A 17,778-nucleotide genomic window follows, 5' to 3' on the forward strand; every position below is an offset into this window, starting at 1 on the left:
ACGTGAGTAAATTAGTCTTAGAAACAACAGATCTTTTGGGTGCTAGCAGAAAAAAAAGGAGTAAATATCCCAGGAATAGAGAAAAAGAGAGAAAAAAATAATGGGGTCTCAAAGATACGGTTAACGATTTCACCAACCATCCCCATTCTCCAAAAATCTGGTTTCAGCAAGTAATCATTAAATCATACTGAGAGCTTTTGCAAACCCAGGTTTCTGTTAACAGCTCTTTAAACAACTGAAACAATGCAAAAACAAACGATGTATTTGTGCCAAAAAATTATGTATTTTGGCTAGTTTTAGGTGGGGGCTCTTTAAATCCAGATGCATATATGCAAAGAAATGATTGCAACTCACAACCTCCTATCAAACTTATTGAGTTTTGTGGGATATACGTAATGAAGTGAAGCAATTCAAAATTAAACAATGATCTACAAGGAGTTCAGTCTGTACACGACTAACAGTTCATTTTTAAATCAGAGTGCTGGCGTATTGGAGATGTAGCATTTGAGTAATGTGAAACATGACGTATGGCAAGTGTAACATGATTGGGAGGAGCAGGTGACTTTGGGCTCAAGTTTCCTAATACTTTCCACCCGTAGAGTATTCCTCAGCTCATCTCTAGGTCTGCTGCAAACTATTAAGAGATTCATTGCAATGATTAGTTACTCCCAGTGTTACATCATGCAGCTACCAGGATGCTAGAAAACAAACTGGATGGACTCTGATCTTTTGCCCAATAATTTGAGTTGTTATTCAAAATCCAGGAATTCCCAATAACTCTTCCAGGATTCATAAAGGAGCCATTGTGTTTAAATTGAAGAATCTCCTTGAGGAGTCATTTTATAAAGAACCAACTTGTTTGGAAGTTAAAAGGTTCCAAAATACAGTGTAGATTAATTAGGTTTCCATGATTTTAAAAAAAAACTAGAGAAAAGGCATTGTGCATTATTTTAGTTACTTGAACAGTTAGCTTATTTCTCAAGAGTTGTGATCTTTTTATTCTGCTATTCATTGAAAGATTTAAGCAGAAGCATGTCTAATATGCAAATATATTCTGCGACATTTTGTTGAGCTTTTATTATATAAATTCAACATACTTAACTGAAAACGAGATTTGATTTGATTCTTAAATCTTCAAAAGCAAAAGTGTAACATTGAGGCATGTCTCTAGTAGTTCAAGGCAATCAGCTGGGGTTGGCTGTTTGCGACCAAAAGCTTATCTAGATCTCAAGGTAAGGATAGACATTCCTGAAGCTACTGGGAGATGGGGCTCACCATTGAGAATTACTTAAAATCAAGCACCCAAAATAATTAAGTCGGGGAAAGACGAAAAAAAATGTAATCATATTTCTTATAAAAAAAACTGAGGTGGATTAAGTCATCATCACCACGTTCACTGATTGACATGGTATTCAGCCCAGGAGAGTTGGGTTTTCTATTCCAAGCTAGGGATCTTTTAGTGGATGAATAAACTTTGTGAAACACTGAAGCTGTCTATCACAACACGTGGAACAGAAGTATTTAGAAAAATTTCACTTTTTCAGATAGCCTCGCCACCGGCTCATCCCAGTATAGTCTGGATGCCATTACCAATGCAAGGAACTGAAAATATGTAACTGACGTGAAATTTGTGTTGCAATTGGTGAAATGGATTTCCTTCATACAATTTGAATTTATGATTTATTAATCATTCTCTCAATAAAGTACATGCAATGGATTCAAAATGCAGAACAGAATGTTCAAACTATTTGGAAGAACTGTAACACGTCACAACCTAGAGAGCAAAAGGGGCCAATGTTCAAAACAACTGCTTATTTGTCACTTTCTCATTCTCACATGGAATGTTTATTACTGCCCTTGCACATTGCCACTTTGCAAACATAAACCATGTTAGCATTTTCCTTGTAGTTACTATGAACTGTACTCACACATATATTAATCAAATACATAATTGACAAAACTTTAGTGAAATGCAGTTATTGAATACATCTGAAGTTTGGTTGTTGGATATTTATCACAAAACTTATTTATTACATCAGCCCATCGACAACTTTGCAAGATTCTTGGCACCATCTGAAATTTACCCATGACTTGGCAGAGTTTCTTCCAGACTGAAAGATCCACATTCAAGGAGATTTGTACTGTCTGTGCAACATTCCACAGGTTACCCCTCAGGAAGGACCCTGAAGCAGTCAGTCGATGCAGCCATATACTTGTAGCTTCTCGAAGTATTTGGTGAAATGTTCTTGCTACAAACTTGGAAAACAATTGCTTTGTATTAACACCACCCTTCCAATTGGCAAAATAAACACTTCAGTGGTTTCCTTACAAGGCTGAAGATTAACACACAAAAACAAAAATAGCTGGAAAAACTCAGCAGGTCTGACAACATCTGTGGAGAGGAATACAGTTAACGTTTCGAGTCCGTATGACTCTTCATCAGAACTGATGAAGAGTCATACGGACTCGAAACGTTAACTGTATTCCTCTCCACAGATGCTGTCAGACCTGCTGGGTTTTTCCAACTATTTTTGTTTTTGTTTCAGATTTCCAGCTTCCGCAGTATTGTGCTTTTATCTGAAGATTAACACAATTGGCACATCATCAACAGAACAAAGAACCTTTTATGAGCCTATTTGATACTGTCTGAATAAGTGTGTACAGAGTGACCTCATTTGAGAATCTTTTTTAAAATTCTCCATCAGGATAAAAGTCTACTCCTGTCAGCTTGACTCAGCAGTAGCACTATTACCTGAATCAGAAGGTTGTGAGTTCAAGCCACACCCCAGAGCACTTAGCATAATCTACGTTAACACTTAGTGCAGGACTGAGCGGATGCTACATTGCCAGAGGTACCACTTTTCGAAGCAAATGTTAACCCAAAGCCTCGTCTGTGTTTTAGGTGAGTGGAAAAAAAATTATTGCACAATTTGGAGAAAAGGGGGGTAGATCTTGCAGTGACTCAGCCAACATTCACTCCTCAACCAACATTGCGAAGACAGATTAACAAATATCTATCTCACTGCTGTTTGCAAATATTAATAAGTGCAAATTGACTGCCTCCATAAAAACAGTGACTGCACTTGAAAAACCAATAATTAACTTACTTAGAAGCTCTTTGGAACTTTCTAAGGATATGAAAGATGCTATATTTTTCACGCAAGGATCACAACAACAGCAGAACCAGAAAGGTCATTTGCTGCTTGCTCTCCCATGGATACTTTCTTTAAAATGTAGAACTGCAAAAATTATGCTCCCCTAAGTAGCCATAGTCTTAAATCCTGTGATTTTCTTGAAGTAGAAGAAATGGTTACCAGGGCCTATACTTCTAGTGATGCTGTTTACTAAATGAAGAACAAGGTTAGCTATTAATGTATCATTGTGTACATCATCAGTTAATCTGAAAAGCTGGATACTAACACCTTTTCCCTTCTGCCATTATGGTTTTGCAAATTCTGCTACCTCAAAAATGACACTTACCTTATAGTCTAATATCTAAATCCTTTACAAGGTGGATGTTTTGTGTTGTCAAAATTGTAGATAACAAAAATGGTTTATTCATAGATGGGATATCTCCAGCATCTTAACAAGGTTCAGCACAGAATTTTTGGATTACAGCATACATTTCACCAGCTAGTTGACAGTATGCAGTTTACACAAAACACACCATATGCAAGAATGTGGGCTTGGTGAAAGTACAATTTACCTCCACAGTATATTTCATGTCATGTTGCTCAAAAACACCACATTCTAGGGTTGCAAACATCTTTTTTAGCCATGATTATACCAAATTGTATATGTGAAATATCAATCTGGTCCCATTACATTTGTGCTGGAACAATGTAATTGAGTATTTTTAGGACAGTACAAATTTTACATATTCATTTGTGTAAACTAAAACACCAAGTCTTATTAGTATTGCCAACACTGCCAATGTAATAACTATAGAGTAGACTATTAATATAACATTTTGCTGAAATTACTTATAAACCAACGTATCAAAAAATCCCATCCAAGTTGTATTTAGTTATGAACAAAAGGAATCAATATATATCTTGCCATTGCTTACATCTGAAGTTGGATCATAAATAACCATATTTCTGCACTGAGCAGAAGTTAACCTTGTAGTGTGTGCACGTGCCCATGTGCACATGCATGTGTATTTGCACATTCCACTCAGGCTCTATCTAGTGATATCCCATTGGCCACGTATCGCCTGCAAAAATATTTATTTACCTGCATCACTTTCTTGCTCCAGGCGGTTGATAATACCGTTGGGTAGGTCTTGTTGAGCGCCTTGGCTGTCCATCCCCACCTCGACAAAATTCTAACGTACCCTCAAACGATTCTTCCTCCTCTGCCTGTTTGCATATATTTAAAAATGCAATCAAACTTCCAAAGTGTATAACAAAACAGATTTTTAAATCACAAGTATGGCACTGGTTATTCTTAAGGTCTTCATTAGACTGGGTATGCTTTCTAAAGCAGCACTTCCATGTTTTCTCTTTCTAGGAAATAAAAAAGGACCCAGTAAATGGTCTCAAATTCCATTAGATCAGTTTAAAAAAAAATACACCTGCAATGAGTAACACAAAGTGTACTAAATCTGAACTGACCCTCAATCATAGGTCCTATTAAACATAATTTGCAGGTCAAACATAATGCATATTCAGGAAAATATACAGCATTTGTGTGAAGTGCTTCTTAACACAAACTCTGAAAGACCTCATCCTATTTTTCAGATTAAGCACTCTTGTAAGGGTACCCCTCACTAGAGGAAATAGCTTCCCTCTAACTATTCTACCAAACTTTTTAATCATCTTAAAAACCTCAAATAGATACCCCGTTAATCTTACATGCTCAAGAGAATTCAAGTTGAGATTATTTAACATTTCCTCAGAATCGAATCCTTTTAGCCCAAGAATCATTTGGATGAATCTGCACTGCACCAACCCTAATAGATCTTTTTTGAGGTGCCTTGCCCAGAACTGAATGCAGTATTCCCGATGCAGTCTCACCAAAGCTTTGCACAACTTCCTCCCCATTGTAGCCAACCCCCCTTCAGATAAAAGTCAACATTTCTTAAGTCTTTTAATTATTAATTATATCCAAATACATTAGTGATTTCTGTACATTAACCTCTAAATCTCTCTGCTCTTCTGTAGCTCCATACTTTCCATTTAGAAAACACTCTGATCTATCTTTGTGTCCAAAGTACATAACCTCACCCTTCCCATACTGATCTCCATTTCTCCAATTTTGCCTGCTCACTTAATCTATCAATGTCCTTTTCCGCTTTGATCAATACTACATATTGAGGCATATAACTTAAGAGTCAGCAGCAAACTTAGATATATGGCTCTTTAATCCTTCATCTATAAATATAGTGAAATGCTGATGCTCCAGTGCAGATCCCACAAGCCACATCCTGAAATGGAGAAGATTTTCATCTGTACCATTTGGGCATTAAGTGTTAATATATAAGGTGTAACCATTACCATAGGAGGAGGCATTCAACCCAGCATGCCTGTGCCAAGTCTTTGAAAGAACTATCCAATTCTCATTCTCTTGCTCTTTTGCCATGGAACTGGAATTTTTTCTTTTTCAAATATATATCCAATAACCATTTGGAAAGTAACAACAGAATCTGCTTCCACATATTTCAGACTGTGCATCAAGGGTAGCATACAGAAAGTAAAGCATAGCTGAATGGTTGCACGCCCATTACAGAACTAGACAAATTTTTCTGCCCTTAAAAGTTGAAGGAAAATAGAACATACTGAATTCTAAGGGGGTTGTGATCCCCCGGCCAGATTTTCCTTTCTATGCACCATCCAAGTGACTTTTCATGCAAAGATAAAAATCTATACCAATGCCTTTGATCATTGCATTACTAATCTTAAGTTGTGTTTGAATGGATAATGTGTAAAATTTTACATGGCGGCACAAATTTGTACTGTGTAGACAATAAAGTTTAATACTAGGTAAATAAGCAACTTTTAAAGTTCACAGAACTGATATATGGAAAGCAGTACTAATTTATTCATTGCTATGACACTTTCCTAGTACTTATTTATGATTCCAGTTCCAACCATGATACTGAAGTTAACAATTTCAAAAGATAAGCTGTTTTCCAATAGCAAAGGGTGGCAACTAGCACACAAACATTCAATGTTACAGCTACAAGCAAGTGGCACACTTCAAATATAGATAGATGAGCAACACTCAAAAATAACTCAATGAATGATGGGGCTTAGCAAGCTCAGTTGGTTTGATGGCTAGAGTGTGGTGCAGAACGACACCAACAGCACATGTTCATTCCCTGCACCAGTTGTGGTTGGTCATGGAGGCCTGCCACTTTGCCTTGCCCCATGCTTGATGTGGAGTGACATCCCTCAAGCTATGTAATCTTCGAAAGACAGACATCCTATTGTCCTTCATGGACTATGGCTAATTACCATTTTTATTGAATATGTTAACAGATTTAAGAAAAGTATTAGAAATTATACACATTTGCAGACAGATTGTTTCAATAATGGCAAAAATGGCATAAAACATTTGTGTATTAAGAGTGTTGAACACAAAATAATTTAACCATGTTTTGACTTTTAAAATAGAAAAAAGACAAGGATTTTTTTTACAGCACTAAATTTTCCGCACAGCATAAATGTTGCACAATTTATAAAAGTTGGAGATGACAAAAAAAATGACAGAATCAACATGATTTTGGGACTTGCACAGTTTTTTGCTCAACTTTAAAATGGAGATACTGAAATATCAATTGGGTACATCCAGGCCTGCTACATTCATGTTCCAGTCAGCCAGCCACAACAGCATCTGACAAATGACTGGTGCATTATTTGCCAGTGCCAGATGATATAGCTCCTTTACATCTAATAGCAACAGTCAGAGAGAGTATTTAGGTTTGTAGTTTGTTGTGGTTGGCTTTCCACCAGTGCAAGGTGCCAGAGAACATACACATCAGCTATTATGGGACCTCTGATCAGCCAGGAGACTTTCCTTAACCACAAGAGCTTCTACTTCATTATCATTCCACTTAAGTCCAAGGCTTCTTGCTGACAAGGAATACTCACTTCTACCGTGGCTGATGCCACCTCTTCAGAACAGTACCATTTTACATCAGAAGAGATACAACTACAGCTACATTACCATAAAGTGTGACATGGAGCAGGCAATTGGGATGCTGAGGTTCAGGTGCCTTGACACGTCTGGAGGCTCCCTGAAGTACTTGCCAGCAACAGAATCCAAAATAATTTTGCTACGTTGTACCCTGCATAACATAACTCAACAAGAGGACTGAAGGTGCAGGAGGAAAGAAATCTTACGACAGAGGGAAAGTCAATAATGAAATAGCTGAAGATGGGATAAAGCCCTGAGGAATACCTGCAGGGATATCCTGGGGGCTGAGATGATTGGCCTCAACAAGCACGGCCATCTTCCTTTGTGCCTAGTATGACTACAGATAATGAAGAGCTTTTCTTCCCCCCCCGCCCCCCCCAAATTCTCATTGACTCCTTTTGCTAGGGCTCCTTGATGCCACACCCAGTCAAATGCTGCCTTGATGTCAAGGGCAGTCATTCTCACCTCTGGAATTCAAGTCTTTTGTCCATATTTGGACCAATCCTGCAATGAGGCTTGCAACACGGTCGTCCTAACAGAAACCTAACTGAACAACGCTAAGCAGGTTATTGCTGAGCAAGCACTGCTTGATAGCATCATCAACAACATTTTGCATCATTTTGCTGATGATTCAGAATAGACTGATGGAGCAGTAATTAGCTGGATTGGATTTGTCCTGCTTTTTGTGGATAGGACATACCTGAGGAACTCAACAACCCTCCTTGCCTCACTGCACCAAGCATTATCCTCGGGGAACCATAATTGAACCCGGAGGGATGGGGGGTGACCCTCACTTTTTCGGAAGGGATCTTTCCGATTGTCAGTTTTTGCTGATAGTTTCCACAGTTCTTTCTTTCAGCCTCACTTGCAGGTGTAGACTAAACCTTTAAATAGCAGCTCGGAAATAGCATCACGTGGGTGGCAACATACACGGACACACATTATTCCACAAAGGAACCCAGGAGCTTCACTTCATTGACAACTAGCAGCTAAAATCAACTAAGGCTTCCACATCATGCAGATGCTGCAGGTTCATAACCCCCAAACACACATGTACCATTTCCAGGTTTATAATGTGTTAAATAAGAGTCCCTTAGAAATTCTGTGAAAATCTGAAAAGATGCTTCACACTTTACCAAGCTGAGATGATGTTTACCTAAAGAATGCTGGCGGACATGCACCATTAATTTCCATGGAGATTCTCCAAATTGTCGAAGATTTTTCCACCATTTCACAGACCTTAAGTTACAGGGGATAATCAAGCGTTCCCATGCAACTCCCAATGTTTTTTGAGGGGATCATTTATATTCCTGCCAAACTGAGCACCGAAAACTCCCCTTAGTGCAGGGGTGACAAATCAGTGGTCTCTCAATGTTGCCCCTGCAATCATTACTAGGTGCACAAAATGGCCTACAGACATTCCAGTCAATTTCTTCCTCTTTCTCTTCTATTCGCCCCAAAAATGAAAATGTCAAGCTTCCCCCATTCAACACAAAACTGCAGGGTATAGATATAACATTCATAATAGAATCCTGTCATGAATAAGGTGGAAGTGACAACTATATAAATATGCACAGCCCAATATTATTTACTGCTGTGCTGCATTAGGAAAAGACCTCTGCATTGAAAGGCTGAGACCCAACGTTTTTCCTTCCAATGCTGAGGAACCTGTTATGCATTTTCAGCACATTCTATTTTTATTTCATAATGCAATACAATATCACATCACAAAGCCCAGTTTACAGCTTTTTGGAAAAGAAATCCACAATATGCAAATTACCAGTAAAGCCGAACACACATTTTCGTTTAGTAACCTGGCATTTCTAGGAAGTATAAACTGAAAATGTGAGTAATTCTAAGCACTTGTAATGGAATAAACAGATTAAATGAAGACAGAAAAATTCTAGTAACATTCATAAATTAGAATGGACATTTTCAGATATTGGTGGTCTCAAATATGAGAACATTAAGCATCCTTGATTTAACAGTCTCTCAAAATGAATGTAACAAGGAGAAAGATGTGTAATGTGCAGGTAAGTTTTTTCTTTACTGACAGATTATTGAGATGGCATGTTTGTACTCAGGAGTAGTACTACAGCTTACTCCATTTTTACAATGTGGGAGAGTAGTCAGAAGTGAGAGAGGGGAGAGGGCCAGAACTATCCAGCACTTCGCTTTGATGTGAACTAAGACCAAATCAAAACTTTGGAACCACTCAATCTTCTTTCTTTATACAGTCTTCAGGTTTTTAAGCTTTGTAATACCGACTCACTAATTACTACTGCATCTTTTCAACTCTGGTGGAAGCCTTTGTTATAGACCCTTGCAGTTCCATTTTCTCAGTTCAAATAGAGTCAGGAATGGTAAGTAGAGTGTACTGGAAATGGTAAATGCATAAATGAGAGAAAAGGTTGTCATCAGCTGAGGTTCAAATTTTACTCAAGCGACTGACTTCTCCAATCATGCTGGATTCCACAGAATGCTTTTTTAAAATTCATTCATGGGATGTGGACATTGCTGGCTAGGCCAGCATTTATTGCCCATCCCTATTTGCCCTCGAGAAAGTGATGGTGAGCTGCCTTCTTGAACCGCTGCAGTCCATGTGGTGTAGGTATGCTCTCAGTGCTGCTGGGAGGGAGTTCCAGGATTTTAAACTAGCAACAGTGAAGGAACAGCAATATATTTCCAAGTCAGGGTGGTGAGTGGCTTGGAGGGGAACTTCAGGTGGTAGTGTTCCCACCCGTCTGCTGCCCTTGTCCTTCTAGATAGTAGTGGTCGTGGGTTTGGAAGTGTTGTCTAAGGATGCTTGGTGAGTTCCTGCAGCGCTTCTGGTAGATGGTACACACTGCTGCCACTGTGCATCGATGGTGGAGGGACTGAATGTTTGTGGATGGGGTGCGGCTCAAGTGGGCTGCTTTGTCCTGGATGGTGTCAAGCTGAGTGTTGTGGGAGCTGCATTCATCCAAGCTACTGGAGAGTATTCCATCACACTCCCAACTTGTGCCTTGTAGATGGTGGACAGACTGTGGGGAGTCAGATGGTGAGTTACTCGCCACAGGATTCCAAGCGTCTGACTTGCTCTTGCGCCTCAGTATTTATATGGCTAGTCCAGTCCAGTTTCTGGTCAACAGTAACCTCCAGGATGTTGATAGTGGGAAATCCAGCAATGATAATGCTATTGAATTTCAAGGGGCGGTGGTTAGATTCTCTCTCATTGGAGATGGTCATTGCCTGGCATTTGTGTTGTGCGAGTGTTACTTGTGCCTCGTCAGCCCAAGGCTGGATCTTGTCCAGGTCTTGCTGCATTTGAACATGGACTGCTTCAGTATCTGTTATCGTGAATGGTGATGAACATTGTGCAATCATCAGCAAACATCCCTATTTCTGATCTTATGATGGGAGGTCATTGATAAAGCAACTGAAGATAGTTAGGCCTTGGAACTCCTGCAGTGATGTCCTGGAACTGAAATGATTTCCCAACAACCACAACCATCATCCTTTGTGCTAAGTATGACTCCAACCAGCGGAGAGTTTCCCCCTGATTCCCGACTCCACTTTTGCTAGGGCGCCATGATGCCACTCAGTCAAATGATGGCTTGATGTCAAGGCCAGTCATTCTCATCTCTCCTCTGGAGTTAAGCTCTTTTGTCCATGTTTGAACCAAGGCTGTAATGAGGTCAGGAGTCGAGTGGTCCTGGCAGAACCCAAACTGAGCAGGTTGTTGCTTAAGTGCCACTTGACAGCGCTGTTGATGACCCCTTCCATCACTTTACTGATGATGCAGGGTAGACTGATAGGGCGGTAACTGGCCAGGTTGAATTTGTCCTGCTTTTTGTGTACAGGACATACCTGGGCAATTTTCCACATTGCCAGATTGATGACAATGTTATAGCTGTATTGGAACAGCTTGGCAAGGGGCACGGCCAGTTCTGGAGTTCAAGTCTTCAGTACTATTGCTGGAATATTGTCAAGGCCCATAGCCTTCACAGGATCCAGTGCCTTCACAGGATCCAGTGCCTTCAGCCGTTTCTTCATATCACGTTGAGTGAATTGAATTGGCTGAAGACTGGCATCTGTGATGCTGAAGACCTCCGGAGGAGGCCAAGGTGGATTATCCACACGGCAATTCAGGTTGAAGATTATTGCGAATGCTTCAGCCTGATCTTTTTCACTGATAAGCTGGGCTGCCCCATCATTGAGGATGGAGATATTTGTGGAGCCTGTGAGAGTTTTCCAATTGTCCACCACCATTCACGACTGGATGTGGCAGGACTGCAGAGCTTAGGCTGCGGGAGCACTTAGCTCTGTCTATCACTTGCTGTGCATGCTGTTTGGCATGCAAGTAGCACTGTGTCGTAGCTTTGCCAGGTTGACGCCTCATTTTAGGTATGTCTGGGTGCTGCTCCTGTCATGCTGGCCTGCACTCTTCATTGAACCAGGGTTGATCCCCTGGCTTGATGATAATGGTAGAGTGGGGGTTATGCCGGGTCATGAGCTTACAGATTGTGGTTAAGTACAATTCTGCTGCTGCTGATGGCCCACAGTGCCAACTCAACCCAGTTGAGTTGCTAGATTTGTTGAAAATACATTCCATTTAACTCGGTGGTAGTGCCACACAATGCAATCGAGAGTATCCTCGTAGTGAAGACAGGACTTTGTCTCCACAAGGTCTGTGTAGTGGTCACTTCTACTGATACTATCATGGGCAAATGTATCGGCAGCAGGGAGGCTGGTGAGGATGAGGTCAAGTCTTTCCTTCTTGTTGGTTTGCTCACCACATGCTGCAGACTAGCAGATATGTCCTTCAGGACTCGGTTAGCTGTGCTGCTACCGAGCTACTGTTGATGGACATTGAAGCCCCCCACCCAGAGTACATTCTGCACCCTTGCCACCCTCAGTGCTTCCTCCAAATGGTGTTCAACATGGAGGAGTACTGATCCATCAGCTGAAAGGCGGGGGGGGGGGGGGGTGGCGGCGGTGGTGGTGCAGTGAGTGATAATCAGGTTTTCTTGCACATTTGACCTGATGCCATGAGACTTCATTGGGTCCGGAGTCAAAGCTGATGACTCCCAACTGTATACCACTGTGCTGCTATCTCTGCTGGGTCTGTCCTGTCAGTGGGACAGGACATACCCACGGATGATAAGTGTGGTGTCTCAGACATGATCTGTAAGGTATGATTCCGTGAGTATGACCGGTTGTTGCTTGACCAGTCTGTGATACAGTTCTTCCAATTTTGGGATTAGCCCCCGGTGTTAATAAGGAGGACTTTGCAGGGTCGACAGGGCTGAGTTCGCCCTTGTCTTTTCCGGTACCTAGCCAGGTGGTCCATCCGGTTTCATTCCTTATACTTTTTAGTGGATTGAAACAACAGTGTGGCTTGCTAGGCCATTTCTGGGGGCAGTTAAGAGTCAATCACATGGCTGTGGGTCTGAAGTAACATGAAGGCCAGACCAGGTAAGGATGGCAAATTTCCCATTTGGGTTTTTACAACAATGGTTTCATGATTATCATGAGACTTTTAATTCCAGATTTTTCTTGAATTCAAAATTCACCATCTGCCATGGTCGGAATCAAACCCAGGTCCCCAGAGAATTACCCTGGGTCTCTGGATTACTAGTGCAGTGACAATACCACTACGCCACCATGTCCCATCATTTGTGCAGCTGAAACTGCACAAGTCATCCTGAATATTTTGGGATACATTCTACAGTAACGTTAAACACCGGTGGCAAGCACAGTTCAATACTTGGACAGTGGAAAAGTGAAGAATGGCCAATGACAGTCTAATGATGGTTTGATTTTGCATTTGTAATAACTGCTTACAGAAAGGCAGGCTAATACTTCAATAAAAACCTAAGGATTTGGAGAAAGCCAGAATTAAAAGCTAATCAAAAAGCGAACTCTAAATTTCCCAATGAACAAGCTGAATGCATAAATTAATTGTTGCATGCATTTCAATTAACTAATGGATTGGTGAACCACCTGAAAAGGTGATAGGATATTCAATCCTATGGTTTGCACAGTTCCAGCATTGTAAAGAACCCAGTATGATTGGAAAAGGCTGCAGAATGAGTGAAACAGGAATCTGAGTAGGCAGGAACCTTGTCTTTTTTTAAAGACATCATTTTTTAAAAGATTTTTATAAAAACTGAAAAACAAAGCTGAAATGTCAAGATCCATAATGAAGGGCTCTGCGAAAGTTGAAAAAAGTGCAGATGATTAGTGATTAGGTTTCAAGATTAAAGACCTGAGGACAGTAGGAGGAAAATAAATGGTTCCACAGTTTTGAAAATTTGAGGAAGAGTTAGGAATGGGAGATTTTACAGAATCTTAAAAATGCAATTTGAGATTACAGAAGGAAAAATGTAGAACTACTTAAATACAGTGGAGGCAGAACAGAGATATGAAAATACAGAGAAACAGTAGCACAGAAAAAAGAGACAGATTTTTTTCTTTAAAATACTGACAGAAACTGTTGATAGTTAAATGTCCATGTCCAACCCCATCTCCAAACTGTTTAATTAAAATTTGAAGCATTCTCAGATGTCTAAGTTAAGTTCAAATATATTTAGCACAAGTTTTGGTTTAACACATAGTTACTACTGCAATACAGAGTGTTGACATGGCAAAAATTCATTTGAATTTATAAAATACTAGGTGATAGTACTGTGTGGTGTTGTAAAACTAGCAATTTTATTTCTTAAATTAAAAACTCCTGAAAACTCACTTTATGCTACTGCTTATGTTGTAACCAAGTTGAAAGCTTTGTTAAGCCCACATTAATTGAAACTTGTGACTAAATATATGTCAAAACCTTTCTGAAAATATGCAATGTGAGCACAATTTAAAAGCTGGAAGAAGTTTTTGGGGAAGAAAGTTATTTCCTTTTTCACTATATAATATACTTAAATCACTACAAGTCTAAGCTTATGGTTATTTTCCTCAAAGTTCCCAAGAAGTTTCTATTTCAGTCAGATTGACTCTGAAGCATGACTTACTCCCTAACACATATCTCTATCAGAAGCTATGCTTCTGTAACTGCACTTTTCAGAATAACCTTAAATGAATGGTTGCTCTGCAACCATCAGAAAGAACATATCACAACAGATTTCACTTAGATCAGTTTGATCACTGAGCTTGTCTACCAGGAAGCCTGGAATTCAAGTTGAGTTTTTGTTTCAGGGTACAATTTAGGAGCTGCAATTCACTTCCTAAACAAGAACTAGATAATGCTTGCTGAGTATTTGGAAAATTAGTGAGTGCAGTTATAGAATGGTTTAACCACATACAAGTAATCTTTCACATAAAGCAAAATGTTTCAAACAATGTTTTTCCAAATAATGCTGTCATGTACCAAATATGTTAACAGCAAATTATGTACAATAGCAAACCTTGTACGACTCTAAAAAGTAAATTCTAATTCACAAACCGCAATCTGGAACAAAAAGCATCCTGAACTCCATTTTCATCTGATTAAACATGGGGGCTCTTCAGGCACTGGCTCAGAAGGTAAAAAACTCAGCCCACAACGAGACAGAGTCAGGGAGACAAGTTTTCATTTTTAATTCCAGTCTATACTCAGTAACTTGATTTTCCAATGTGATGGCAAGAAGTTACAGCTGGTTTCAATGCCTTAGGTTCAAAAAGTGTCTTAAAAAATAACCCTGAAGTGCTGCAAAGGTGGACATGCAGATGCCAGTTGAAAATGGAACCAATCTTGTCAATCATGACCTCCTTTATAAATTAACTCGACAACTCACATGAGGAATGACCTGTCAGAAAGAACATCTGTTGTTTGTTGACAGGTACCCAAACGTGACTCAGTGTTTTTGAGAGAAGAAAGAAAATTTAAAGAGGGAGATAAGGAAACATGGGTGAATGCCCCAGATGTCGCCTGTGTGAATTACAGCAAAAGGAGAAGCTGTCTGGATGTTTTGAAAACTAGCGAGCGAGTGCGAGAGAGGGCGGGGGCGCGGGTGAGAGGAGGGCATGGGCGAGAGGGGGGCGTGGGCGCAAGAGAGAGCGAGCGCAAGAGAGATAGAGGAGATAAGTTTAGATGTGAGGCAGTTAAGGGGTGAATTGATCAAAGTTTTCAAGATATTAAGGGGAACAGATAGGATAGATAGAGAAAAAATATTTCTGCAGGTTGAGGGAGTCTGGGTTACGGAAACATAGTCTCAAGGTTAGAGCCAGACCTTCCACAAGTGACATTAAGAAACACACCACACACACAGTGGTATAAGTTTGGAACAAACTGCTGCAAACAACAATTGATGTTAGATCAGTGGTATATGTTAAACTGTATAACTGGTAAATTTTTGTCCAAGAATATTGGGCAAACCCCTAAAACAGCCTCAACAGGCTCCTCCTACATTTCTAAAATGATGGGAGGAGTAACAGAAGACGAACCATGTAAAAAGTCTTTAGTTACGCAATGAGACATCACAGCAATGCACTTATTAAAATATCGATCCATTGAATGGCCTGGCCAAGGGATGAAGCAAATTTGCAAACTTCTGACTTCATATTACTAAATTTTATCAAACCATACAAAACAAAAGAGCCACATTTTTCTCCGGTAAATACACCTCAACTATCCTGGTGATGTGTACATTTGTATGTTACCAGACACAACAGAAGAGAAATTGCAAGAGAACTGAAGAGGTTGTGACAAAATGTATAAAACCTTTATTGCAGATAATACATTTTAATACATTTTTCACTGTTTGTGATTCAAGTTTATTTTTAAAGAGCAATCATGCTGTGATGTTAAATTGGGTCATCTCTTAAAGGCTGCAATCGTCGGTGCACACTCCGATATGGTCGAACAATAGGGGTCCTTCACTCCATTAGGACATTCTATAATATGGTGAATAAAATAAAACGTTACCCGTTGTAGCTAGTTTTGTGCAACTAGCTTAGTGAATGAATCCAAAATGAAAATTGTTACTCTACACGCAATGTGATTTAGCCCAACATTTAAGCTCAAGCAGTGAGCAACTGGCAAATTTTGAAAAAACACATTTGAAAGGATGAAAATGCTAGCTGACAAATATTAGTACTATCCTGCACTAAAAAATCTTAGGTAGCCAGCAAATGAATATCTGTGCACAGCTTTAAAATAATTCATCATAATTAGCATGCAAAATATTTAAACAGTGTGTATAATGAAGTTCACCAGAAACAATACTGCGCTGTTTTCTGTAGCCTTAGATTGAACTTCATAAACCGGAAACAAAAATGGCTTCATTGCAGAATTATTTTTTTCTACTTAATTCAGGCTTTGCACTATTACAGTTGTAACCTCTAATATGCAGTAGTGAGCATCAGTACCCACACCTTTCACTTAGCACCAATGGTTACTATCAGTTCTGTCAGCAATTACCTCTAATTGTTTTTGTAAAAGTTATATCCCCAAATGCCACTCTCCTCAGTCAGTAATATGTTGCTTGTCAAGAATAGCAATTAGCAATACAATGAGGGTTCAAAACATTTCCATATTCACACCACTATGCAACAAAGTAAAATACACAGAGTCAAAGTGCTTTTAACACAAGCTAAAAACAAAAAAAATGTAAGGGCCGATTACAAGATGAGGCATTTCTATGCGTAAGCTGGACATGCAAGAAGCACAAGTCAGGAAATAATGAGCTCTCAGCCACTGATTCTCAATATGTTAAAACAACAAGTGCTGCTCCAAGTGCCTGATCACAAAGTCAGGTCTATAAATGTTTTACAATAGCCTGTAAGGTACAAGACTACAATCATGAATTTGAAGCTGCAAACAATACGTTACCCAGATAGTGGCAGCAAATATAAAAAAAAATTGACTGATGTTGTGAACCCTATATGTTTGCTTAAACTGTGAGAAATAATTCAACATAAATTCACAACAAATAAATTATAAAAATGACCTTAAGAACAATTTAAATAAACTAGAAACTCATAACTGCCACCCAGTGCTTTGTGGATCAGAATTTGAGGGCACTGACATCTGGATCAGGCTCAGCTGTAATGTCCTAAATCAACTAGCCTGGCAGCATTTATCATTTAGGCTTACACATGAAGAACTGGAACCCAAAATCAGTCATCAACATTGGAAGGGGAAAAAATATGACAAACCACTTGTGGCAGTAGAATACACATAACCATGTCATATTTTAATTACTTCAGCAACTACAATGCTACAGTGCATTCAAATGTTGTTAAACATTGGCAAGTTAGCAATCCATCCAACAAATATTGATCTCAATTTAAAAGCACAACATTCCTCTGGAATTTTTAACAATTTATTCTTTAAACCTAAACATCACTGATAAGTGATGCACTGCTGTAGGCCATTAAGTCCGAGAGATTTGTGGGCTTTTCATCTCGTTTTCGAATAACAGTAGAAAAAATGTTTAGGTTCCTCACTCTTATTCGCCCCTTGGTTACTCTATTTCTGGTATGTAATTTGTTTCATCAACTGTGAAGCCATACACAAAATATATGTTCAACATGTCTGCCCTTCCCTCATTCCCATGATAATTTCTCCTATATCTGGTACCAAGGGACCAAAATATTTACTTCAGCTACTCTCTTCCTTGTTGTATATTTGGAAAAACTCTTACAATCTGTATTTCTATTCCTGGCTTG

The 17,778-nt window shown here is 39.4% G+C and overlaps 1 protein-coding gene across 7 annotated transcripts in view; it reads right to left on the minus strand.

Annotated features, from left to right (window-relative positions):
* tdrd3 (tudor domain containing 3) overlaps window positions 1-17,778 on the minus strand; it is a 160,709-nt gene that overhangs the window by 7,285 nt on the left and 135,646 nt on the right. For 3 of the 7 annotated variants that reach the window (XM_041199793.1, XM_041199789.1, XM_041199792.1), the window contains one exon: window positions 15,809-16,002. In XM_041199793.1, the coding sequence (XP_041055727.1) occupies window positions 15,923-16,002 (80 nt within the window). In that variant the 3' untranslated portion in view covers window positions 15,809-15,922. Of the gene's footprint in view, window positions 1-2,084; window positions 2,257-4,236; window positions 4,362-15,808; window positions 16,003-17,778 lie in introns of those variants that run through there. The other 4 variants (XR_005944469.1, XR_005944471.1, XR_005944470.1 and 1 more) reach the window with 2 other exon arrangements.

This window comes from Carcharodon carcharias, chromosome 11, assembly GCF_017639515.1.
Source record: "Carcharodon carcharias isolate sCarCar2 chromosome 11, sCarCar2.pri, whole genome shotgun sequence".
In the NCBI taxonomy this organism is placed as follows: Eukaryota; Metazoa; Chordata; class Chondrichthyes; order Lamniformes; family Lamnidae; genus Carcharodon; species Carcharodon carcharias.